This window comes from Trachemys scripta, chromosome 9 (assembly GCF_013100865.1).
Source record: "Trachemys scripta elegans isolate TJP31775 chromosome 9, CAS_Tse_1.0, whole genome shotgun sequence".
NCBI lineage: Eukaryota > Metazoa > Chordata > Testudines > Emydidae > Trachemys > Trachemys scripta.
Window position 1 is genome coordinate 9981499 of NC_048306.1, and position 26476 is coordinate 10007974.

Consider the following 26476-nt stretch of genomic DNA (forward strand, 5'->3'; position numbering starts at 1 on the left):
CCCATAGTGCAGATCCCTGCACCTGTACAGAATGTAACTGAGGTCAATTAAAAGTACCATTGGAACTATGCAAGGGGCAATGCTAGTGGAGAACTTTGCAGGATTAGGGCCTTCAACTGGTGTTCAAGTGTTGCCCTTTTATTTGTTTTAACAGGCAGCAGGTTTAAAACAAATAAAATGAAGTATTTCTTCACACAATGCACAGTCAACCTGTGGAACTCCTTGCCAGAGGATGTTGTGAAGGCCAAGACCATAACAGGGTTAAAAAAAGAACTAGATACATTCATGGAAGATAGGTCCATTAGTGACTATTAGCTAGGATGGGCAAGAATGGTGTCCCTAGTCTCCGTTTGCCAGAAGCTGGGAATGAGCGATAGGGGATGGATCACTTGATGATTACCTGTTCTGTTCATTCCCTCTGGGGCACCTGGCACTGGCCACTGTCAGAAGACAGGATACTGGGCTAGATGGTCTGACCCAGTAGGGCCATTCTTATGTTCTTAGGTTCTGCCCTGTTAAAACAGTGGCTGCATTCTTGCTGAGAGAAGTATTTTTTGCCTTTTAGAAAGGGTGAAGGAGGGGAATTGTGGGATAAGGGCATGCTCCTGCTAACAGTTATTTAAACACTTACGTTTGTTCAGTTCAGTGAGACTACCTGTGTGAGTAACGATTATTTATGTGAATAAGGACCCTAATTAATATTTGAATGCAGAAAAAAGTGCTATCAAAGGACAATCTTAGTATGGGTATTATTATTATTAGTCAATCTTAATACAGATGTTGCTATCATTCTACCTATAACCATTTACTTTATTTGCCAATATCTGATCGATAATTGGAGAGATGGCCCCAGATTCTCCACCAGGTTTTTGATCTCTTTGTGCCAGGCTTCTGCCGATCTGTCCAGCCGAGGACTGGTGTGGGTTATTCACTGGGTGGCATAGAGCCAGCATAGTGGCTTTATATTGCCTCCAGCCCCCAGTGCAGGGGGAGTGGCCAGAAGCCCTGTGCTCTCACAGTCCCTGGCTGCCAGAACAGCCCTCAGGAGCCATTGGCATCCAGCATGTTTTCTGAGCAACTTGGAGGATAAGTAAGCCCAGGATCAGGGAGTCACAAATGGCTCATTTGCACCTTTCCAAAGTCTGCCCAGTGCTTACTGAGCACACTAAGAATGCGGACAACCATATGTAGCAATTATTAGACCAACTGGTTCTTGAAAAATAAGCTCTGGCCCAAGTCACCGACCTTCCATCAACCCAAACATTTTTAAAGGCGTGACTACATATGGTTACGGATATCAGCCCTTAAGTCTTTCAATGCATGGGATACTTCCGCAAGTGACACTTACAAAGAGTATGTAAAATGTCACACACTCTTGGTTCAGTCATTATTTTATGAATTAGTGTTTTAAAAATATTCCTTAGAAAAAGACTTCAATGAAAACATTCTAAAATGATTTTAGTGCAAGTCCGGTCACATCCTGTAGTCAGTCCTCAAGCAAAGCTCCGTAAGCAAACGCGGTGGCAGGAGGATAAATGTATGTGTATGAGCAAGCAGAGGAACTACCCATGTGCATAAGTGTTTGCAGGATCAGGGCCATGGACTTCAAGAGGAATTTGGCCTGAGTCTGTGCTTGACTGCAGGATTCAGTCTGATGTTTTTAAGCACCACACTGATCACTGCATTAGCATATTGCTGTGATGTCATCCTGCAAGCCAGCTGGGAATTAGCATACTGTATCTCATTACTTCATGACTTTTATATATTCATATTTAGACTGAACAGTGTTAAAAAGAATACTTTATTTCATTATGCAAGTTTTAGCGAGCTTATTATCAGTAATATGTTTAGCATAAAATTTATTAGTGACATGCCCTTTAATTTAGCCTGTCTAATTGGTGCTAATTTAGTTAGATTGCATTAAATTACACCCTTTAATGTGGGTATGTGTGGGTCAAGAAATTCATTCCAACAGGTTAGGTGATTTTTCATGCAGCAGAACAGTAAAAATGGTATTGAGGTAGCTGAAAAATGCAATCATGTTCCAAAATAATAGTTTTCCTAGATATTATCAGGGAAGGGGGATTTCTGTGATAAGTGCTCTTGTTGTGGAGACTTGCAGGTTCATCTTCCATCGAAACTCATTTCCCCAATCTCATAAACCAAGACAAAGGGAGCATTTAAAATCATTGTTCTTAAGTAAACCTGAATTATTAAGAGTGATCCTTATTTCAGCCTTCATTCCTTGTTTATCATGTTCAACAAACAGATAACAGTGAGAAATGTTGTCCTTTCTTTTATCTGAGTTTCTGCTTTCTGTCCCTTTAGAATTACTTTGGTCAGGTGGTTGGAGTGGAAAGCAATTGATTTGATCTCAGGGGGTGTGCAAAGAAGCAATCTGAGTCTGGCAAAAAAAAAGAAGCCTAACCTGTAAGTGACATTGATCTCGAACAGTCAGAGCAGAGGACTGGAATGCAGGACTCCTGGGGGAAGATCCTGAAGTCAATGGAGCTATGACATTTTAAACCAACTGAGGTTCTGCCCGCTGGATTCAATTTCTGATTCCCACCGCTTTCTCTGACCAACTTGGAGAAAACCACATGTCCTCTCTAGTCCTTCAGTCTGTAGGTGCCTCCATCCTACGTGTCTGCGCTATTGGAACTACCATGCCTTCACACTTTCCCTCTACCCTCGGAATGAAACCAGTGTTTCACACTATTTCTATGGTTGGCAACAGGACGTCATTTGCAGAGGAAGCGTTTCAAAGAATGGCCTAAATTATAGGGTGGCCTGGTTTGTTCTGAGCACCAGTTCTTATGTCTGAGTATATGATGAGTATCCTAATATAGAGGCACAGTCTGAAGGAAACCAGTCAAAACATGAGGCAAACCTTCAGTGTCCTTACTTCTCTTAAGGCTTCCTTTTACTCCTCTACGCATTCCATTGAAGTGGTCCAAAACAAAGCAAAAAGACGACTTTCACGTTGAATCTCAACAAATGATAGTGATAATCCTAGTAATTTAGAGGGCATGTACTCAAACTGTATGAGATCACTGTGTCTAGGATGAATCATCCAGCTTCTTCTTTATTTTCAGATGGCTTGTCTCAAGTATTAAAGGCTACAACCTGATACTACTAGGCTCCTAAAAATATGCCTAGTTGCCTAATGGGTCACTGACACGATTAGTGTGATTAGCTGATATCTTGTGGGGGTATACTGTTTCTGTTGTCACCTGTGGAGTACAGTCTGCTTTTCACAGCTGTGTATTTTCCTATTTAGGTTGACATAGTCACTTTTCCTTGTTAATATATGAGTCACTGTGTCCTTAAAGGTTAATTGACTGACTGTATAGGAACATTACATTGTTTATTCACCCACTGGCCTGGGCTGTGGGAAGGCAGCTACAATTTCCCCCTCTGGCACCAAGCAGAGAACTGACCAGGAGGGACAGCACAGACAGTAATTTTGTTGTCTTACTACGTTTTAAGCCCCGGGCATCTCCTTGAAGATGAAGCATAGGTGCTGGAGCTATGGATGCGGGGGGTGCTGCAGCATCCCCCATTTTGAAGTGGTTACCATTATAGATGGGGTTTACAGTTTGGTTCAATGGCTCTCAGCACCCCCACTATACAAATTGTTCCAGCAGCCCTGCCTGGTTGTACTAAAATATCCACCTGAGTTTTCTATTGTGGCCTGCTGATGATCAGGAATAGTCCTTTGGGCTAGGTCTGACTTCGATAGGCTTTGGATTGGGCGCCTTGAGATTGTTGTGGGAGAGTTAACCCACTGAAAGTAACAAGAACAACTCCCTTTAAGAGTGGGTTCCGAGGTCTGAGTTGAGAACTGTTTGTGGACAAGATATATGATCAACGCTGCCTTTGTCAACCAAGCTGTACAACAGGCTGAAAAGAGAACAGCGGCTCAGTGAAAACACCACGCTGCCTCTGAGTTCCAATATTATGTTTTGAGCAAATAAATATACAAAAGAACCAGTGACAAAAGAAACTCTAATCGGAAGATACATCCGTAATATTGTAATTAGAACCAGCACTATTTTACTGTAATAACAACAGTTGGTTATGCTGGGGCGCTATATAAAGAAGTAGAAGATCTGTCTTGGAAAGGATACAGCAGCTGCCTAAAACAAGTTTCCTAAATCTTTGCCTGGAGGCACAGTTGGTACTTGACAATAGAGCACAGAGATGACAGGATGGGAGAGTATGCTAATCCATCAGGGTCACAGCATACTGCCTTGGAGGGTGTACCTGGTTTTTTAGTCAAACGGCAGTGAAGTAGTGTTGTGATAGCAAACAGAAAAGCATCCCTGTAACACAACAGCCCTTGAAATTAGTCTGCCAAAGCACTGTAGTGGCACTTGTGCCATTCATGCAACGGTGACTAGATAGCACTTATTCTAGAAGTGCAACTCAATAGGCCGTGTGGTCTTCCGGGCTTCAAAGAAACAAAATGTCTATTTTTAAAAAGATGTGGTTTATTTATTGGCTTTGGATTTAGAACAATAGGCAGCGCCCACAAACCCGCTCTGAGCACCCTGCCAACTCTCGAAGTGTTACCAAGCTAAATATACAGGTCAGTCAACTCATGTGGTCCCTCAACCAATGCAAGAAAGCCAGTTCCACACCCAGTCTGACCAGGGTCAAGGAGCTTTGAGGCAGCTGCGTGCAGTGGGTTACCTCACCACAATGCTCTCTTACCCACAAGGAGAAGCCCCCAAACTAACTGATCGCTGGCTAGCTTGTCAATATCAAGACATAACGTCTTGAGCAATGGAGGAAGCATGCAGGTCTCTTTCCAGGTATCTTGCACAGTGGAGGCATTGGCAATCTCCAGTAACAACAAACCCTGTTCTTCCCCACAAGGGCATTGGGCTCTGCCCAGTTAGAACCCCACTTCCCTCTTCCACCGTTATAGATTAACAGATTGTAAGGCCAGACAAGACCACGGTCGTCGAGTCTGACCTGCATAACACAGACCATAGGGTTTCACTCGGTGATCCCTGCATCAAGCCCATAGTTACTATCTACTAGTTACTACTAGGGGCCACCAAATGAAATTAATGGGCAACAGGTTTAAAACAAATAAAAGCAAGTTCTTCTTCACACAGTGCACAGTCAACTTATGGAACTCCTTGTGTGAGGAGGTTGTGAAGGCTAGGACTATAACAGGGTTTAAAAGAGAACTGGATAAATTCATGGAGGTTAAGTCTATTAATGGCTATTAGCCAGGATGGGTAAGGAATGGTGTCCCTAGCCTCTGTTTGTCAGAGGGTGGAGATGGATGGCAGGAGAGAGATCACTTGATCGTTACCTGTTAAGTTCACTCCCTCTGGGGCACCTGGCATTGGCCACAGTTGGCAGACAGGATACTGGGTTGGATGACTGTGCGCTTTGGTCTGACCCAGTACGGCCATTCTTATGTTCTTATCCTGACTCTCCCTTTCTGCCTCATTCATTTCTTTGTCAGGTATTACTCCCCCTCCCCTCCAAAAGTGATCTTCCCTTTACCCCTCTCCCTCAGGTTTGGTTTTACTCCTTCTCTCTGGCAGCACTGCAATCCCCACCCCACTCCCTCGTGTCACAAATGAGCATTGGTCTCTTTGGGCCTATTGTTTGGATTTAAAGCACTGCTAGAGGCTGTGCCAGGTCTGCCCGCTGCTTGGATGAATGCGAGGTGTGCCGGATCTGGTGCCAGAGGCATATCTGCCAACATTGCAAAGCTATAAATAGGGACATCTGAAGAGAAAAATAGGGCCAGGATTTTTAAACTCCCCACGAGGAGAGCTGGGAGAGCTAAGAGGGCAAAGAAGCCAAATGCTCCATGTGGCATTGAAAAATAGGGATCTCTTTCTTCCCATGCAGAAAAGTGGGGGGTCAGCCTCTGCCTCAGCATCATGCCTACCTTCTCCTGGACCTGCGGCTGGTGCTTCACGGGCTTAGAGACCCATACTGGGTGCAGAGGCAGGCAGTGGGCATACCAAGGGATGACCAGAGTGGACAGGGACCAACACCATCGCCTCCTCTTCCTAGTATTACATTTCTGGGCATCCCCCGTCACAAAAGAAATGTGCCAAGGGATCCCCCTGGAAATGTAGCTCCTCACTGAGGCCAGAACTATTGTGTGGACACAGAGCTTCCATGTGGAGGGATGGACTCATCACTGAGATTCCAGGGTACTTGTGGAGTTTATGGGCTGGGCTTCTGTTTTCTTCTGCAAGGACCAAACCCTTCCTCCTCTGGGATGGAACAGTCCCGAGGAAATTCTGCGAGGGGACGCTTGTGGAACTTAGACAGGCATCACCACGCCGGGGCATGGTCTGGTCCATACAGCGAAGCCAGCCAACCTTTTCTGGTCCCCAATAAATGTTCATTACTGGATCAGCCAATATTTGGGCAATGATTCAGGTCAGTTTTTACTAACCTGAACTGGTTCACACCTCCCTACAAATAACAGGCCAAGTTCTGCCCTGAGTTATACCCAGTGTAAACCCAGTGACCCAAATGGGGTTAGCTCGGGCCAGAATTTGGCCTCAGACATGTTATAACCACACTTAGGCTAGGTCTACACTACCTGCCTGAATCGGCGGATAGAAATCAATCTCTCGGGGATCTAATTATTGCGTCTCGTTGGGACGCGACAATCGATCCCCGAATCGACGCTCTTACTCCACCAGCGGAGGTGGGAGTAAGCGCCGTCGATGGGGAGCCGCGGAGGTCGGTTTTGCCGCCGTCCTCACAGCGGGGTAAGTCGGCTCCAATAGGTCGAATTCAGCTACGCTATTCGCGTAGCTGAATTTGCGTATCTTAAATTGACCCCCCCTTGTAGTGAAGACCTGCCCTTAGAAATATAGAGAAATAAAAGAGTTGATGTGATTTTTTGCAAAGCTGCTCACTGAGTCAGTGACACAGCCAGAATGCAGGACTCCCTAGACCCCAACTCCTGTCAATCCCATCCACTAGCTGACACCACCTCTCACTTCCAGAGCTTGAAACATTGTTTTCTACTGAATAAAAAGGAGAAAGCTTTTGCAAACTATCCGCGGTAATACAAACTGGTAACAATCCAGAAAATTCAAATAAGGCTGATGCCTTCCAAACTGCTGCCCTCCGCCCCGCTTCACATTAGCAGGAACTAATATAGGGCAAGAGGAGAAGGATGTTATGCCCAACGCTGCCTTCTTAGGGACCTAGCTGTCAGTATATACATGTGACAACCCTTTCCTGCCTTCTCAGAGGTCCCTCCTCTTTTTAGGTTCAGTAGCTGCGTCTGCATTCAGTTTCCTTATGGTATGGCTTGTTGCTGGGAGGGGGGAATACCCCCGGAGGAAGGAGAGATTAGAGGGAAGCAGCGCAGAAAGGCTGTTGGGTTAAAATCAGCACTGCCCTTGAATTTCCTATTTTCTTTGTCAGTTTAAGTTACAGCCACAATAAGATTTTAAATTCACGTTATTTGGGTTACACCCCAAAGCCCTCATGGCACTAACACACTTACAATACGGCATCAATTCCTGTAAATCACAGGGCTTTAGATAAGGTGTAGTTGTCATGTTCGTAGTGATTAAAAGATGTAGAACCTCTAATCGCTGCAGTGAGTGACTGTCATCCATAAAGGGAATCTTGAGCTGGAGAGCAGTATTGATCTGTTCAGAGGAATTTGCAAACTCCATTTCTCAGTTCTTGCACAGTTTAAGCAGCATAACAGAACCCTTTAAAGATACATCATTAGCATCCCCTCCCCCGCCCCAGGCCTGGGGAATACATGAATACATTTACATCTATTTTGGTCTGGTTCGCTAGCAAAAAAGGTGCCAAGGTGATGCCAAAATTTAGCAGTTGTACTCTCGTCAGGGCAATACGTTGCATTGGTCAATCAAATTTACGAAACAGTATGACGCGTGTTTCTCAGAATGCTGCATGTACACATCTGAATGTAGCACCACAACGCATCTTTGGTGTGTGCCGTGTGCTGCCGGTGGTCCTGATTTGCTTCACTGGTGGAACACAGAGTGCTGCCCTAGCGGTGGCAAATCCATCTGTCGCAGCAGACAGTGGTACGAGCCTCCTGCAATCTCTGTTCGATAAAGTGGGTGAGGCTTGCTGTGGAGGGATCAGCACATCTCCTGGGAAGCCTTTACTGGCTCTTAGGGAGTCCCAACCATGGTTAAAGCCAGCCTTATCCCGGAGGAGAGTGGCAGGGTTATCAGGACATTACTGCCACCATAGACTGAATCCCTGCTTGAGCATCACCACAGATTTTGTGCTTCCTGCACCTACAAAGGTGAATCAAGCCCAGAGTCTTCCCCAACCTGTCACCCCAAGAAAATGTCAGTGTATAACTAGTGTGTTCCTTATCTTAAAAAACCCAAACAATTTACAACCTGCAATTCATAAAATATTTACATTCAAACTGTAGAATTGTAGGCAGAGATGAATATTAAATGACCAAGCATGATAAAGATGAAAGGATTAGCTCTGAGTTTCCAGGATGGTCGGTTAAGGGTTTGTTTGTTCGTTCTTTAAGAAGCTGGATGGAACAAAGTACCAGTAATTTCTGCAAAATTTTATTAATACAGAACTGTGTCTGTTGAAAGATTATATATATATATCTATACCTTTCATCCCACAAACAGTTTTCTCTATCTCTTATATATAATATAATATATCAATATCATATATAATATAATAAATATATATCAATCTCTGTGCGTATGTTTAAACTAACATTCTATGCATAGAAAAACTGTAGCTTTGTATTTCAGTTTTCCTGGTTTTCACCACTCTCTTCTTTTATGCTTGGGTGGTCATATTTTGAAATTTCCCCAGGACCAGTTTTTCATGCAGTCACGTTTCTCATCACATCTGAAGGATGTTGTGCTTCGCATGGTAATTAGGTCCTCTTTGTTTCATCTGCTGAACTGCTCTCAGTTACTTCCTGCAGCAAATTCACTACTGGAGGCTATTGCTGTAATGTTAGAGCAGTGTAGTTCCTCTAGGAGTAAACAGCTTCATTTTTACTTGCTTTTTTAAATACTGATTTACATCCTATTTTATAGCTTGTGCCTTTATGTGCATCCTGATTGTTTTCTTAGAGGAATATCAGTTATGGGAATAATTTATGAGCAGTTTGGGTGTGTAAGGAGTATAATCTTATAAAGTGTTAGCTTTTTATATATATATATGACATTATACACACAAGGACATATCTGTCTACCTAGGGCTTGAAAATTCCACTTGCCTGGGGGGGAGAGGGAGCTTGTGATGGTGTGAGTGCCATCAAGCACTGCCGAAGCTAAGCTTGCATGTTTAAAAAAAAAAAAAAAAAAAAGGACCAATTGTCAGTTACTCTGGTCCCACATTTGGGTCCTAGCAGGACATAGCAGGCTTTGAGCCACCTTTGTTCTCCCCATGTTGTGGGACTGGGCAGAGGCCTACTTGGCCCCCAGTGCAAGTTTGAACTGTGAGTCCTGGGCAGCAGAGAACAGCTCTAGAGCGGTGCACCCCAATCACGCTCCCAATGATGGGAGGAGGGATGGACCGTACAGTAGCCAGGAACACTCCCTCTATAGCAGTGTTCTCAGGAGGGAGTTAATACCTCCAGTAAGCCCCGTTCATGCTGCCAGAATGCCTTAGCATAACTGAGAATAGGGCCCAAACCTACAGTTGTAAAGAAAACCTTTGGTACATGAACCCAGTATGAACTGATGCACAGCTCTCTTCCTGCCTGCAGATGCTCAGCTCCGAGCCTGGGTTTTTGCAGCTGCCCCAAGCGATAGCAGAATGGCAATGAACCTGTGTCTTTGTCAGTTTTCACTATCCTTTTCAGAATCCTGTGGGCAGCCATGAAACTGACAAGAATCGGGTCAGTTTCACTCTGGTGCTGCTTGGGAAAGCTCTGAGTAACAGGAGAGGGGTGCATTAAGCTACTCACTGGGGAGGAGAACTTAAACAACAGAGCCTTGGGGAGGGATGGAGGTAGATTAACAGAGACATCCCAAGTAGGGAGAGATGAGGGTGGGTCCTTTTCACCTTAGCCGATTTGCAGAACCCAAAAGAACAGGGAAGTGGTAAAGTAGCAGAGACTCACTCTCCTTTGGAGTAGCCAAGAAGCTCTTGAATGGGAGAGAGAATGGTCGTTCTCTTTTTATAGAAGCCAGAAGGTCTGGAGGGGAGAAACTAAAAATTCATCAGAGATGTTCTAGACAGAAGTTGATATGAAAGGTGGAGACCACAGACAGGGTCCAGGGAGGACACTTTGGCAAGGGTGGCTGAAGCAGTACAGATATTTTATAGCCTCATAGGCTTAGTCCTCAAGCTGGTAGGTGTTAGGTAAACTGACTATCTATCATCTACACACACACACACACACACACACACACACAAGTATAGATATATAAAGAACATACCTATGTACACATGTGAGAACACTTGCGAGAGACACAGAAGGATGTGCATATATTAGTGGCATAATGCAAATACTATTGGTCATTTATCTATTTTTACACTGGAATTAATAATACAATTACTGTGATTATAATGACTGGCTAGTCCTGTAAGTGGTCTCTGGCTTATTAGACTGCTTTTTCTTGTTTGTGTATTTTTCAAACATATTAAGAAAGTCTCCAAACTAATATTACAAAATGTCAAGTAAAATCCTGTCTCCTGAAGGGCTGATGAGATCATATGCATATGAGACTCTGTTATCTTGCACTGACACATGGAATTAAGTCTTGGAGCTTCATCACCTGGGAAGGCATCATTATGCCAACAGTTTCTCCTTGTCAGCCCTTCGGGACATGACAGCTTTTCCCTTTCAGCCAATTAAAACAAGGCTACTTATTTTGTACCAGCCAATCAGAATTTGGCAGTTTGTTCTTTTCTAAGGGTCTCTTCATTTCATTTCATGGAATTTAATAGTAATTTGCAAACATTAATTTATTTGCATTGGAATGAGACCATCTAGCTCTCCAGGGAGGCTTCTGAGTTGTAAGTGGAAGGGAAATTGAGTCTTGCATCCCACTGCGAAGGCCGAGTGGGTACATCTTAAGCGTCAGAGGGAGCCCTAGAACTCAGGAGTTCCTGTCTCCCACTCTTGTGCTTAGGTGACCAGGCTAGCAGACAGGACTATCAATGAGTTGTAGTAGGAGAAGTATCTGGTGGTGAGTTTACTCTCCCTCCAGTTCTTCTTTCATAGTGGAAACTCAGGTTGGCCCAGGGTTGCAGGTCCTGTGCAGGACTGCCAGTGCTTGCTAGTGTTGATTGTGCAGAAGGTTATGATATGAGGAGATGGACCTTTGGTCGGACCCTGTCTGACCGTTCTTATGTTAGCCTAGTCCCAGGACTGCATAGAAAGGTAGTGTCTGCTGCCTGCAGCCTTCTAATCAAAAGGAGGGAGTAGCTCGTGTGACAGAAGACTGTCCCCAATTTGGTCTTTTTTTGAGTGTGCTTTCTCCGTTTCTGTCACTGACACGCAGTCAAGATAGGTGCCTAATATGACCTGCCTTGCTTTGCTTGGTAAACTCCAGATTAAGCTACCCTGCATGTTTTGTGTTTAGCTGCCACATAACTAAAATGTGTGCGTTTAAAAAGAGACCTCCCTGGATGATAGTGGCGTGCTGACAAGGAGCTCACAGGCTTGTTAGTTCAGCCAGCAGACAGGTGCTTGGAGGCCTTTTGTGTTTAAGAACAAAGGCAGGGCAGCATTGCATTTCTGGGTGTGATGTGGGGCATGAGGCTGCAAACTCATCTCGAAACAGCCGTTATTCCCCTGCAATACTCAGTCTGTTGGGCTTGATTTCAGTTATAAAATGGAAACAATGGGGGAGGGAGGGAGGTCAGAGCATTTACTGAGGACTGACGTATCCAGCCACTCAGGAATCTCCATTTGTGTACAGCCTCATAGATGCATGTCACTCCTATGTAGTACTTTCCATCGTAGGGTTTTAGAGCACTTGAATGGAGTAAGCCTCAAACCCAATCTCCACTCGCCCCTACCCCCCATAAGGTAGATAAATGCTATTCACTCTATTTTACAGATGGAGAAACTAAGGCACGGAAAATTCAAGTGATTTCCTTGAGGTCACATACCAATTCAGTGGCAAAGCCAGCCTAGAGGCCCAAAATCTCCTCCCATTTCTCTTGTTCCATAATTATTTAGTAATATTTTACGTCCTAAAGTTCTTAAAATGAAAAGAAAAGGACTTTGTGTCTCCTTACATACTACCTATTAAAGGACTTAGTGTGCCCTTAAGCCAAGGATGTGAGAGGGAGTTGCACTTTGGATCAAAGACAATATATGTGGGTCAAATATAGCATGGTAAACTATAGATCGAAGGGAATAGCTCAGAAACTTGAATCCAAAGGAGGAGTGATGCATGTGCTGCTTCAGCCGGTGAGATTCATGTGGAACTACAGTTTAAGGTTTATGCTGCACATAGGAAACAAAGTTGCCAACAGTCTCTAGATCATTGGCTCTTCGTGGGCAGTAAGATCTAAAAAGAAAAGGAATAAAGGAGGGAGGGAGAGGCGCACATGCACATACACAAGTATGAGGCAAAGCTAGCTGGTTATGCTGCAGAAAGGGGTTTTAACACCGAGCTCAGGACACAGAAACTGTACGTGCCAAGAAAATGCTTCCTAAGGATGTAGGAAGATGACTAGTAACTTCCTGATGTCCCTTTGGAATGTTGCAATCCAGATTTTTCCGAGGTGCATTTCTTATAAGTGAGGTGTGTGATCCATAATACTTACCCCTTTTCTGCTTCCATTAACAGTCTGTCCCTGAGAAGATAGACATTAGATCCCTTCTTCTCAATGAAACACGGCACTCACCTAGATAATGCAGTCTTCATGGTAAACCTTCAGTGCATTGTGTAGTGACATAACTGTTCAGCTCCCATGAATGTTAATGGGAATCCCATGACTAAACCCCCCACGCGTCATGCTGAATATTTACCTCTTATTGTCCCTGTTTCCATATTTCCATTTTCTCTCCATTGCTCGTACGTCATCGCAGTGTTGTTCTCATTGTTTTGAATTAAGGGACCAATATCTCTGCATTTGGGATTTAAGGAACTTTGAACAGATAGGGATGGAGTACAATTTGTAGAGCAGATAAAATTGTGGTCTTGAAAATGTTGGCAGACTAGCATGTTATTGCATAATCAGTGTTAGATGCCGTTTAAAGAAAAAAGAGCCCTTGTGAAATGAGGACAAGATGCCATGCATTATTTGCCAGCATCACCTGTAAAATGAAGAAAGAAGACACTTCAGATTTAATGAAACATGTCTTACAAGTACACATAGGTGTTTACTTAGATGGAGATAAATGAATTAATGACACATTGTTATTTATTAGTGACTTCTTACTCAAAGACCTCTGGGCCACCCAAAGGAGTTATAACAAAGGATTTGCTGCCAATTGGCTAGTTTAAATAGAGATGTTATTTCAGATCCAAAAGTCCCCCTTGCTTTTATGACAAGCTGCTTGCGAAGAGGAAAGGCCTCCGACTGATTCTGTAGACTCTTGAATTGCTCTTGATAGTGTAATACATATGGGTAGGTTTATTTATCTTGAGTTTGAAGCTTTTACAGTTTCCAGCTATGTGTCTTCTCTACAAAGCTTGTTTTTCTGCTTATGGCATCAGTCAGAATAAATGGAGGTAGTGGAATCTGCCAATGCTGCTGTAGGAAATTTCCCTGAAGTGTCCCCAGTCTCCTAATATATCAGTGTCTCTTCTTGTCTGTTTCTGATGGGGTCCAGCAACAGATCAGCATCCTTAGGTAAAGAAAGGTTTCTTGAAATGAGCAGCAGTCACAGAAAGTAAATTAATGGAAGCCGGCATCTGCTGATCTCTTTGACAATAAGGAATTTTCGCTGCCAACATTTAGAAACCATTGGAAATGGTCTCCATTGGAAACCAGATTTCGACTTTCTGCCCTGGGCTGCCAAAAGTATTTCAGCAGAAAATGCTAAAGTAAGTTGAACTTTGAATTATAATTTCAATGACTGTCTAGTGAAATGGATTAATGCTCTGGCACTGCACCTTTGAGGCTTTGGCTTGAATCTTGTAGGATAAAAATCTGTCTGCTTTGACAGTTGAAAAGGTCGCAAGTGAAATGATGTCAACTGGTTTTAGCCCAATCCAAAGTCTCGATTAGGAGATAGATGTAAAAGTTGTTCTTGTGAGAGATCATCTCAGATCTTTTTAAAACAATCATTTCTAAATATGTTTTCATTTAGATACTATCAACCAAATTAATCCCGGATGGCTGCATTTGGAGCTCAGTCCAGACTTTGATTATGGAGCTCAATTCTGATTCTGATTAAGCTTACATCAGATTCATACTCTCCTATCTCCATTGATTTCAATGGAGTTACATCTGCTTTACCCACCTCTAATGGAGAAAAAGAGTCTGACCGAGGAATTTTAAAGTCCACCACAGAATTAGTATGCAGGTATTTGACTGTCTGTAAAACAACATTTTCACTTAAATATTTTTAAGTGTTTTATGCCTGCGTTTTTATTAGCTGAGAGTTTGAGAAGAGCATGCCGTCGTTACTTCTGTTGATCAGGGAGACGATCACTTTAAGACACCTGTCAGAAGTGCTTCAACTGAATATCTTAACTGTTAATTAGGAATCTGTTTAAAGAGCAGGGAAGACAGATTTTGTTAATTTACTTATTCCTTTGAAAGTAAATAAATACATATATAAAAAAATTCCAACCAAGTAGCAAAGGGCCAGATCATTCTATCAGAAACTTCCACTGATATTAATAGTGATTGCAGCGCAAAGGACAATCTGGTATGATATGGAACAGAGATTAAGCTCACTGCTAATAGAGTTGTAAAGCATTTCCGCTATCTTTGATTTGTCATAGTCCTGCTTTCCATGAACACACCTTGCTTGTGCCAAAAGGACTTGGCAGATCTCTTCAGAGTTAGTTTGCAGATTGTTTGCTTATTGCAATAAGAAATATGCACGTGCAGGAGAGTGCAGGTTTGAAAATCAGCTGTCAGTGGTGTGATACATAAATTACCTTGTTCTGGTGGTAATTTTTAGCACCCATTTAAATAAGTGGGCTCTGATGTCAAAATTCAGCACTGGTATGCATCTTCATTTTATTTATTTCCTTTTCCTTCCTGTTTTTTTTCTTTGGGTTTCCATTTTAAGGTAAATAAACCATAGTCTATGTAACAATGATGCAATACATGGGCTGATGGAACTGTACATGTGTTGTAAAGATTAATTGGCATTCAGTTAGGCCTCATAAACCATAGTGTGCCATGCATTATCCTCTATTTTGCCTTCTATTTACAACGCAATATAGTTCACATAGTGGGCAAAGATTGAAAGCAGCAAGCACTTTTCTGAAGCGCACGGTGTCAAGTGTGTACTTTTTGCAGACTGATCTTCCTAAGTGACACGGCCTTGGGAGAGCTGAGAAATTCAGATAGGCCTTAATTGTGGGGCAGAGGTAACATGGTGTTGCCTTTCTACCCTAATTGCATCTATTAAGTAAGTCCCATGGGAACTTTAAAATCCCAGAAATATCTTTTATTTGTTCTATCGATTTTTCTGACAACGACGACAACAGCAACAAAAAGCGAACACCTTGTCATGTTTTCAGATCAAAGCATTGGAATTGAACTCCAGTTTTAAAGAACAGTTTCTTCAGCACAAAGATATAGGGTGCATTTTTTTTGAATGACATTGGATGGGAAGATATGGCGGTAGCTAGGTTGATAACAAAGTCAGAGAGGCTAAGCAGTGTGACTGCAAACCATTACTTATAAGAGAATGAAGTGGTAATTTTGCAACTATCACATCTCAAATATGTGACCATTTGCCTAGTAATAAAACTATTAATCTGTAACTGTTTACTTATCAGGAGGCCATTATGTGATTGATGACCTGAAAATGGAGGTTATCTTTCAATTCATTTGAAATGCAAACTGACTAGACAATCTATAGCTATTGCGGCATATATTTAAGCAAAATCAGGCACCTACATTGACCTCCTATTTACATTTCTTTGAGAAGAAAAATCACATAAAAGCTATCAAGAAACACATTTCACAGCAGGCAAATTAATTGGTTTTACTGTATTTGAATGGAGGGTTTGTCAAATAAAACATGCCATGACAGTTAATAGTGTCATTTAGAGGCAGAAAATTATTGGCTTATTTGTTATTGGATAAAAGGAAGGCAAACACTTTGTATTAGGAAGTTTTAATGTGTTTAAAATCCTCATTAGGGATTTATGGACATTCTTGCTTAGTATAGCGCCTCATTAATTTGAGGCTAAACAGTTACTTCTCTGTTTCAATTCTAGTGTTTGGGCTTTTCCTCCCTTTTCTTTTCTTTAATTAGATCTTGCATTAGAATTTGGTCTCTACACCGCTGGTGATGTAGAATTAATTAATGTGATTTATAAATCGAATGGAAGTGAGTTATTCTTAGATATCGTCTCATTTGAGCGAGCAGTTAAAGCACACATACTGTAAGTACACACACAGATCTAAAAGATTTCAGAAGCTCAAGAAAAATATGACTTCTGCACGGAATACATTTAGCAGTGTCCCTTGGTATTAATAGATCAGCACATTTTAATTACAAACGTAACTAACAGGGAGGTAGTAAAAAGATCCCATTCAATTTCAGATTTCTTTGTTATACACTGTCAAAAAAGGGCTACTTCAGCACCATGTAGGTGTGATAAGTGTCATCCAGTGGCGGTTCCGATGATCAGAAGTGTTTTAATATTTAAGAAGGATAAGACCAGGTTTTCTAGATTGATGCCTGAATTTGGATCAGTTCCCCATTAAGTTGCCAGGTTCCAGCATGGGGGTGCAGGCTCTGGGCTGGGGCTGGGGATGAGGAGTTTGGGGTGTGGAGGGGGCTGATGGCTGGGGTGGGGGCTAGGGTGCGGTGGGGGCTGAGGGCTCTGGCTGGGGGTGCAGGCTGTGGTGTGGGGCCAGGGATGAGGATTTTGGGGTGCGGGATGGGGCTCAGTGCTAAAGCAGGGGGTTGGGGTGAGGGAGGGGGTGTGGGCTCCGGGAGGGAGTTTGGGTGCAGGAGGGGTCTCAGGGCTGGGGATTGGGGTGCAGGCTCTGGGCAGCGCTTACCTCAGGTGGCTCCCGGAAGCGGCCAGTTTGTCCCTGTGGCCCCTAGGCACAGAGACAGCCAGGGGGCTCTGCAGGCTGCCCTTGTGCACAGGTGCCACCCCCACAGTTCCCATTGGCCACGGTTCTCAGACAATGAGAGGTGCAGAGCCATGGCTCGGGGCGAGGGCACCGTGCGGAGCATCCCTCCCTCCCTTTGTCGCTCACTCTCCCCCACATTCATTAATTTTCACCGGGCTGGGGCAGAAGGTTGGGGTACGGGGGCAAAGGGGAGGGCTCCAGCTGGGGGTGCAGGCTCTGGTGTGGGGCTTGGGAAGAGGAGTTTGGGGTGTGGAGGGGGCTGATGGCTGGGGTGGGGGCTAGGGTGCGGGGGGGAGTGAGGGCTCTGGCTAGGGGTGCAGGCTCTGTTGTGGGGCCAGGGATGAGGGTTTTGGGGTGTGGGATGGGGCTCAGGGCTAGAGCGGGGGGTTGGGGTGTGGGAGGGAGTGTGGGGTGTGGGCTCTGGGAGGGGATTGGAGTGTGGGAGGGGGCTCAAAGCTGGGGGTTGGGGTGCAAGTAAAATTGCTGTAAGTTTTACAAATGCCTACTTGATTAAGGCTGGGCAGTGTGCCGGTATGTTGATTGATCTGGTATTATCATGCTGCTGAATTTCCAAACTATTTCAATCAGTGTCCATAAATAACATGTAATTCCTTTGGAATTTGGGGCTATTCTTTTATATATACGCACGGACCTTGTCATTTTATTTAGCTGATAGAGGAAATGATTGGAGATGAGCATATTAGGCTCATTCGCTCTGTGTAGGAAATTAAAGTTACCTGAGGTTGCCAGCTTTGGCATCTGAATTAGGGGCCTTTTCAGGAGCCCATTGAATTCAGTGGGAGTCATTCTATTGGTTTAAATAGGCCTACAGTCAGGTCTGAGAATTGTTTTCCTAGTTAACTCACTTTGTGCATGAAAAGAGGCTAGATTCTTCTCTAACTTACCCTGCCGCAACCACACTGACTTCAGGTGTGGTTGCACATGTGAACTGATGTTAGAATTTGGTTCAGTAATTGCGAGCTGTTCAGATTCTTTAGTAACTTTAGAAATGGGCATAACTTCTCCATAGTGCAACGTGTCTATAAGGGGTGCGCATGGGGGCTGCTGTTCTATTTGTGCTGCAGGCATGAATTGGTTTGTTTGTTTTTATATTGTATTTATATGTATTTTTCACAGACTTTTGAATGCCCCCGGGAGATGTTTGTGAAATCAAGTCTTCTCATTGTATTTTAGCTCCCGCGTGATTGGAGGTACTCTGAGAAGACAGCATATGTATATGAATTTGGACCCATAAATGACTCTCTGAGGAATTAACCCTGAGACATCACAACACATGTCTGAATACCAGGAGAGTCAGCTTTATTTGGATTTATTTGAATACCACTATTTTGGCTCCATTCAGGTTCCCGAAGACCCCAAAGACATAGTCCTAAAATATATTGGTGATAACCTCATGAAGGAAATAGCACCGAGCAGTAATATTCACTTCTTGTTCATTTGCTGCACCTGTTTTAACCTGTTTGCACTAAAGGTAGTAAGGAAAATCCAGGAAAATCCCAGCTATTGAAATTAGCCTGACGTTTATTTCGGGCATCTTTGACATGAATGTCCCTTTTGGGACAAAATCTTAGTGAAATTGGAAACAGACAGGAAGACTGGATTGGACGGCGACCAGGGGACATTAGACCAGTGGGGTGTATGCAATGCCATAAAATTCACTACACATAAATATAGAGCAATCCACCTCAGGAGAGGAAATAAATAACACAGATACTGACTGAGGGATAAACTGCCATCTAGAAAGGAATGAGTATGAAAGAGGCTTAGGGATGACTGTACGTGGAAGACTAACTGCAGTGCAACACCATTGCAGAAATGGGCAAAACTGCTCTTGGATGTAAATATAAGGGGGAAATAGCCCTCATGCAGTTGCCGCTGAAGTACTGTGTCTGGTCCTCACAGTTTAGTCAGGATATAGCCAAACCGGATAAAATACAGAGATGAGCAACAAAAATGTTATGATGACTGGAGGACATGACATCTGAAGTGCCCTATTCATCCGTATTAACCCCTACTTCTGCCGGTCTATCTTCATTGTTATGTAGTCTTCACGCTACACATCCAGACGGGTGTTTTGGCTGAAAGCTGTTTAACAAATCCATCATACTGACAGCCTGGAAGAGTTTGGTTGAATGCGTGCTAATGGTTGGATTCTAATGGCGGGAAGCCTCTTCTTTCCACCATATATGGGAACTTTGCAATTGTTAGTACAGACTGACCCACTTCCCACCCGGTATTCACCACAAGAGACATTGGAGGAATTGAAGGCATTCATAGAATTAGGCAGGTACTAAGGGTCCTGTCGTTGCCATTCCTGGCTTTATAAGAGTTTTCCTCTTATCACCCTGTAGTGCACACTCAAAATGATCGATCAAGGCACGTGTACTGGATGTTTTCATGCAAGTAAGTGAAAAATCAATTTATGTCCACAGAAGTAAACAGTAGCATTAGCTTAATCTCTCTAGAGTCCACAATGGGTTCCTAGATAAAGGGTATGACATTGGAAGTAGATCCGTTGATATGTGAGTTTATTGGTGCTCATACACAAGTGAAGAATGGGATCCTATTTGCATTTAACATGAAACGTTTGTTTCCAATATGACAGAGATAGGAAAGGTGTTACTTGTTGAATGCCAATTGTGCACCAGTAAAGTCAGAGGAATTGTTCAAGAACAGTTTATCCTAATGAAAATACAATCCTTTAGTCGTACCAAAGAGATTATCCATAGTCTGATACTGTCTACCAACTTGATTCTGAATTTTCAGGACTATACTAATATGCGCTGTCTACTTCCCAGAAGTTTGTTGGAAGTTTTTAGTTCTTAGCCGAGTTCTTAATGCCAATTCCACTCCTTTCCCAATATGGCATTTCAAAAAAGTGTCTTCTCCTTTGAAACTTTCATATTGATAAACACCAATCTGATGTAAAATACATGGGAAAGGCATTTTACACAATTTTCCTATGTAGCATAAACAAAATCTGAGCTCATGCAAGTTATAAATAGTTCAAGACAAGAGGGTGGCCAAGGAATTGCTGAATGAATAAATGGACGGTTGTATCAACATTAATCATCAGCTATTATAACAGGTCACTCACTGTCATTTGATTTGCATAACATTAAAACTATTTCCCCTACATTCTAATATTCCTCATGCCTCCTTCCCAGAGTTTTACATGGGGCCAACCAAGTCATACATTAAACCCTGAGGTTCCACATCATTTAAGTTATGCTCTTTCACTTGTGATACTGCTTTTTTAGGTTGAATATTTTGACCATATGACCTCCTTTTCCCCCCTGGAAGCAATATTTTAAAATAAACACAAAATCTTTTGATGCAAAGGCGTTTCACCGGATTAAAATGAAATTGGAAGAGGAATTCAGTGCACCATGTAACTTGTGAAATCTTTTCAATTTGATTGAAGTTACAGTATCCTCAGGACTTATGTCTGCAGCTTATGTAATATTAACTGTTCTTCAATCAGAAGTTCATGAATACACTGCAGAATGAGAAAAGAGCTCATGACGTGAGCAGCAAGCACTTGGTTTTAACAAAACATAATTCCTAGAATCGATCCATCCTGTTAAGTTAGATCATGTTGTTCGCAGAGGTAGACAGGTCCAAAAAGTATGTACAAATCTAACCTCAAAGTGTTTCTTTTTAAAATGTTACTACTGATGAAAACTTTAAAAAAATCACCTTGTAGCACTCAAAGCACTTGATTTTCTATAGATTAGGAGAATAGTGGTATTTCATATGGGATGTCCAGTGTCAATGAAATTTTCATGTAAATTCTAATAATAATTCCCTACAGCACTAATATTTGTGTAGGCTACAAATACTGTATTAGACATATTTGTCTCTGGGCCTGATGGATATCTGCACGGATCCTGTAGTGTGCTGTGCAATGCCACTTGCACTGGTCAGCTCAGGGGTGGGCAAACTTTTTAGCCTGAGGCCCACATCGGGTTTCCAAAATTGTATGGAGGGCCGGTTAGCGGAGACTCTGCTTCCCCAAACAGCTAAGCGTGGCCCGGCCCCACCCCCATCTGACCCCTCCTGCTTCTCGCCTCCTGATGCCCCCCCCCCACCCAGGACTCCTGCCCCATCCAACCTCTCCCCCCCGTCCCCTGACAGCCCCCGGAACCCCCGCTCCATCCAACCCCTCCTCTCATTCCTGACTGCCCCCCGGTGACCCGTGCCCCATCCAACCACTCCTTCTCCCTGTCCCCGGACTGCTCCCAGAACCCCTGCCCCTGACTGCCATCCGCCACCCCATCCAATCCCTCCTCTCCTTCCTGACTGCCCCCTGGGAACTCCTGCCCCCATTCAACCACCCATCCCCCGCCCTCTGACCGCCCCACCCTCTCCACACCCCCGCCCCTTGACCACCACCCCGAACTCCCCAGCCCTCTATCCAACCCCCCCTGCTCCCTGCCCCCTTACCGCTCTGCCTGGCGCACCGGTGGCTGGCCACGCTACAGCTGTGCCTCCCAGAGCACCAGGACAGGCAGCCGCGCCGCCCGGCTGGAACCAGCCACGCCACCGCGCAGCACAGAGACAAGGTCAGGCCGCGGCTCTGCAGCTGCGCTGCCCCAGGAGCTCGCAGCCCCGCTGCCCAGAGCATTACATCGGCAGCACCATGAACTGAGTCTGCGGGGAAGGGGAACAGCGGGAGAGGGGCCGGGGGCTAGCCTCCCGGGCCAGGAGCTCAGGAGCCGGGCAGGAGGGTCCTGTGGGCCATAGTTTGCCCACCTCTGTGTTAGCTGAATGGACAATTAATCTTCAATTTCTGATTCACAGTTGGAAAGTTTTTTCCAGGATAGACTAAGTATCTGACAGATCTGTGCTTTTCAAGTCACTGAAGCACCTGCACTGCTGTAAACTCTCTAGTGTAGCCACTCTCACCTGATGGAAGACAGCTCTTCCATCAACTTGGGCTACATCTACACTACGGGGAAAGGGGGTCGATTTAAGATACGCAAATTCAGCTACGCGAATAGCGTAGCTGAATTTGACGTATCGTAGCCAACTTACCCCGCTGTAGGGACGGCGGCAAAATCAACCTCTGCGGCTTCCCGTCGACGGCGCTTACTCCTACCTCCGCTGGTGGAGTAAGAGCGTCGATTCGGGGATCGATTGTAGCGTCCTGACGGGACGCGATAAATCGATCCCCGAGAGGTCGATTTCTACCTGCCGATTCAGGCGGGTAGTGTAGACCCAGCCTTAGTTAATCCACCCCCAACAAGTAGCTGGAGAAGCTCTCCCACCAACATAATGCTGTCTACCCTGTTGCTTTGGTTGGTGTAACTTATGTTGGTCAGGGGGGTGGCTTATTCACACCCCCGAGCGACATAATGTATACCGACATAAGTGGTAGTGTAGACAGAGCCTTAGAATGTGGGGCAACCACATGAATTTAGAAAAAATGGCCTCCTTCTTTTAAAAATCCATTAATAATAATGTACAGAAAGTCTTACATTGATCTTCTCTATGATATCCCTGTTGTAATAATTATTCTTTTAATGTTTTGCATTAATCTAAATGTTTGCCACTTTGTGGCTGTTCCTGCTTGGCTCTCCCTGTATGACAATCACAGCACTTTGACATCATGTGTTACCTTAATACCCATGATTCTAAACAAAGCAATGCCAAAGGGAACAAAAGTTCTGTCAAGTCATTAAAACAAAACTGATGTATGATCATTTAGAGCTATTAGTGAGTTATGCCAGCAGAAGCAGGTTGTGATTACAGAATAATATAATAGATTTTACTAAACTAAAATTGTGTATTTGTATTATTATTTCTTAAGCAATGTAAGCTTACATAGTGCTGTGCATTAGGAGAACTATGTCAAATAAGGAAGAGGCACTTTGCCCCAAAAGACTAACAGTCCCAAGGACGCAAATGGGAAATTGCTGTGCACTGGAATTCAGAAGTTAGTGGTGGGTGGTCATTGAAACTGGAACGTTTAACTGGGGAGGTGAATTTGAATAGGGACAGGTCCCAGGATTTGTTAGCTGGAAAGCTGTTCATGGTATAGAAAAGAAGGAAGAAAGTGAAGGTGAGCGAAGAAGTTAGAAGCTGTCAAGAGGACAAAACATGGAAGAAGTGAAAGGAGAGGGGTTAGGGCAGAGCTGTGTGAAACAGAAGTTATACAATGTTCAGGTGAAGCTTTCAAAGACACCTGGTGTGGAAATCCAGGCTCCCTGAAGTCAATGGCAAAATTTCCATTGGCTTCGGTGGAGTTAAAGGTTCCTCCCCCCCGCCCCCCGGGATTGTGAGCTAGACTTTAGTTAGGTAGAATGTAAGGAGAAGGGGATATTTTTCTTAACCCAAATGTTCTGACATGTAGATCCGACAATAGTGGCTGTTGAGGTGGGTAAAGTCAATAGTAGGAGCCGCATTTGTCATGTTCACTTCTGGGCACTTCATTACCTAGATATTGACAAATCAGAGGGAGTTCAGAAAAGAGCAACAAAATGATGAGAGAGGGTGGAAGGAATGACCTAATAGGCAAGATTATAAGAGTCAAATATACAATATACATGAGGAGTAAGATGGAGCATAACAGTGTACAGATGTATATGAATGATGTAAATACTATGGAGGGATATGAATTATTTAGAGTGATGGAGGAGGTTATCCATAGAAATGATAGGATGAAATGAAAAATGGGAAAATATAGCCTGTTTGTCAGGGGAAATGTCCTGACAGTGAGATCAATAAGGTGTCGAATAGTCTTTCAAAGGAAGTGTGGAAGCCTCCTTGCTTGAGACTTTTCGAACTAGACTGGCCAAAGCACTAGAAGCGAGTATAGGGAAAGAATCCTGCAGAAGACATACTAGATGACCTAATAGGTCATTTCTGTTTCTAATTTCTGTACTTCTATTAATTTAAACTTTAGGCCTGCATCAAGATTTGAGAATGAGGAGGAACACACACTTAGTGGCTGTCCCAACCAAAGCTCTACAGCATGTGCTGATGTGGGTGGGGATGGAGGGAAAGAAGCGTGGCCATGGATTGGCTTCCCCTAACCAAGCTCTAGTAACCAAGGATGAGATTTTTTTTCAAAGGCTCCAAGGGCACCTTTGAAAATATCCCCTCACATTGTGGCTGCAGCGTGCGTGGGGAGTGGGTTCATTGTGCACGTCCCCCCGAATCTAGTGTACCCATGCAAGATAGCCATAATAAAAACCTATTGTATATGCATACAACTTAACCGTTGACAAATGTACATCCACACACACACACCAAGTGCTCTTAAAATCCCGACAGTTATTGCTCATATATTTATTTGCAGTATTTAGGGTATGTGTGCTGTTTTCTAAATTTAGAATGGGGAATTACAGCAAATAGCATCAGTAATGTTTAAAGAACTAGCTTGCTAAATTGCAAGATTTTACGAGCATCTATTTGTCTGTGTGTGCCTGTGTGTAGATGTAATGCATATTTTTAAGAGGCATGGAAGATCTCTCAAAACTCTCAAGATGGATTCCTGTCTGCTTTTCAGTCTTTAGAGGATATTTAACCTGTAACAGGCCCAGGAAGTCAGAGACTGAGGAATCAGCAACTAGTATTAGAATCTAACCAGTGTTTTTTCTATAGTACGTGTTTAGGGTTTAAAATTTGTCTGGGCTGTTAGTGTATGAAGCAATAAGATGCTTGATGATAACAGTTTACTCTTAACCGTTATCACCTTTGCCCTAAATTGTGGCATGTTGTAAGTTAAAATGTACCCTGCATTCTCACTGAAATCTGAATATTGGAATAGCGGTTGATATCTTCATCATTTATAAAAGTTTCCAGAAATTTTAGTGCCCATTTTTAACTGTGGGGAAATCAGGGTACTAGATTCTTTCTAAACAACTGTTTGTAGCAAAACACTTACAAAAATATCTTTAAGAGACTGTAGCGATGCATCTTTCTACTGATTTAGGTTGATTTCAATTGGAAAATTCTGTTGGTAATGATCACTGGATGAAGTGTATTTCAAATAAGAGGGCATTTCCTTGTTAGCTGTGGTTTAATAGATCTATTTACTTCCCTGGTCGCTTTTAACCAATAAACTTTGCATTCTGTGACTGACTGACTTTTTTTTTTTTTTAAACCTAGGTTAGCCTTCCCAATGATTCCAGCTGTGTGGAAGAAATATTACGGGTGAGTTTAATCCTTTTGCTCCTATATCATCTTCTAATTATAGTTCTGGTGTCTCATCTTTGTTCAGTAAGCTATACAGAGTTCACAATATTATATTTAAATAACACTATACTAGTGAGTACAAAATTAAAGAGATGCTGTCAAGGTTTGCTAGGCCCAAAATATTACCTATGTTGGGGCCAGTTCTACATACCCTCATTTCTCCTCTTCCAAAGCATGTCTACACTACAGAGCCTATGTCAGCCTAACTATGGTGGCATTGACCCTTAGTATAGATGCTGTGTACACCAGTGGAAGGAATTTTTCTGCCGATGTAGGAACACCCCCTCCCCAAACGATGTTGGCTATGCTGATTAAAGCACTCTTCTGTCGGCATAGCTGCATTTACACTAGGGATTTTGTCGGCATGTTTCGAGGCGGTGTTTTTTTCCACACTTTTAAGTGTAGACCAATCCCAGGTAATCCCAGTCACGGTTCAGGGCTAGCTGCACTATTGACCACTCTCAGTCTCAACGAGTGCAGCCCCTTCAGGTGATCAGCCTCTTGCGTTCCCATCCTGGGGCAGAATCCCATGATTTTCCCACTCACAGGTCAGGTGCAAGGCTGCAACCACCCTGTGTACCAAACACGATTGCCCAGTGGTCCCAACTGGATTCAAGCCCTGCAAATCTGCCCTTCAGGAGCTGTGAGCAGTGGTAAACACAGGTCTCAAAATAGCCTCTTGCAAACAAAGTATTGTTTAATCTTAAGAGCAGGAATAAAACGTAAGAAGAAATAGGGTTTTTAACATAACGAACAGTCTACACTCGTGAATAAAATTTATGTATGCCTCGCTTATCCCAGAAACCCTGATCTTGGGGAATTTTGTGGGGTGGAGGGAAGGTCAGCCTGCACCAGAGTGGTCCCTGTATCTTTCCCTCTTTGTGCTTCAGGGCGTGGTTTTAATCCACTCCAAAGTCCTTTGTTTCCATTTCATGCGTCAGGACCCTCCATCCTGGGGTCACTGGCTACAATGCTGCTCTCAGGATAACATTGCAAAGGGATCGACACCTGTACTGTCCTTTTAAACCTC

General features: G+C 43.5%; 1 protein-coding gene across 1 annotated transcript in view; it reads left to right on the forward strand.

The window, feature by feature from the left end:
• The window catches only part of AFF2 (AF4/FMR2 family member 2), a gene marked incomplete in the record, with an annotated part of 408588 nt that overhangs the window by 195534 nt on the left and 186578 nt on the right, over nt 1-26476 (forward strand). The window contains 1 exon segment of the mRNA XM_034781192.1: nt 25360-25404. Coding sequence (XP_034637083.1) covers nt 25360-25404 — 45 coding nt within the window.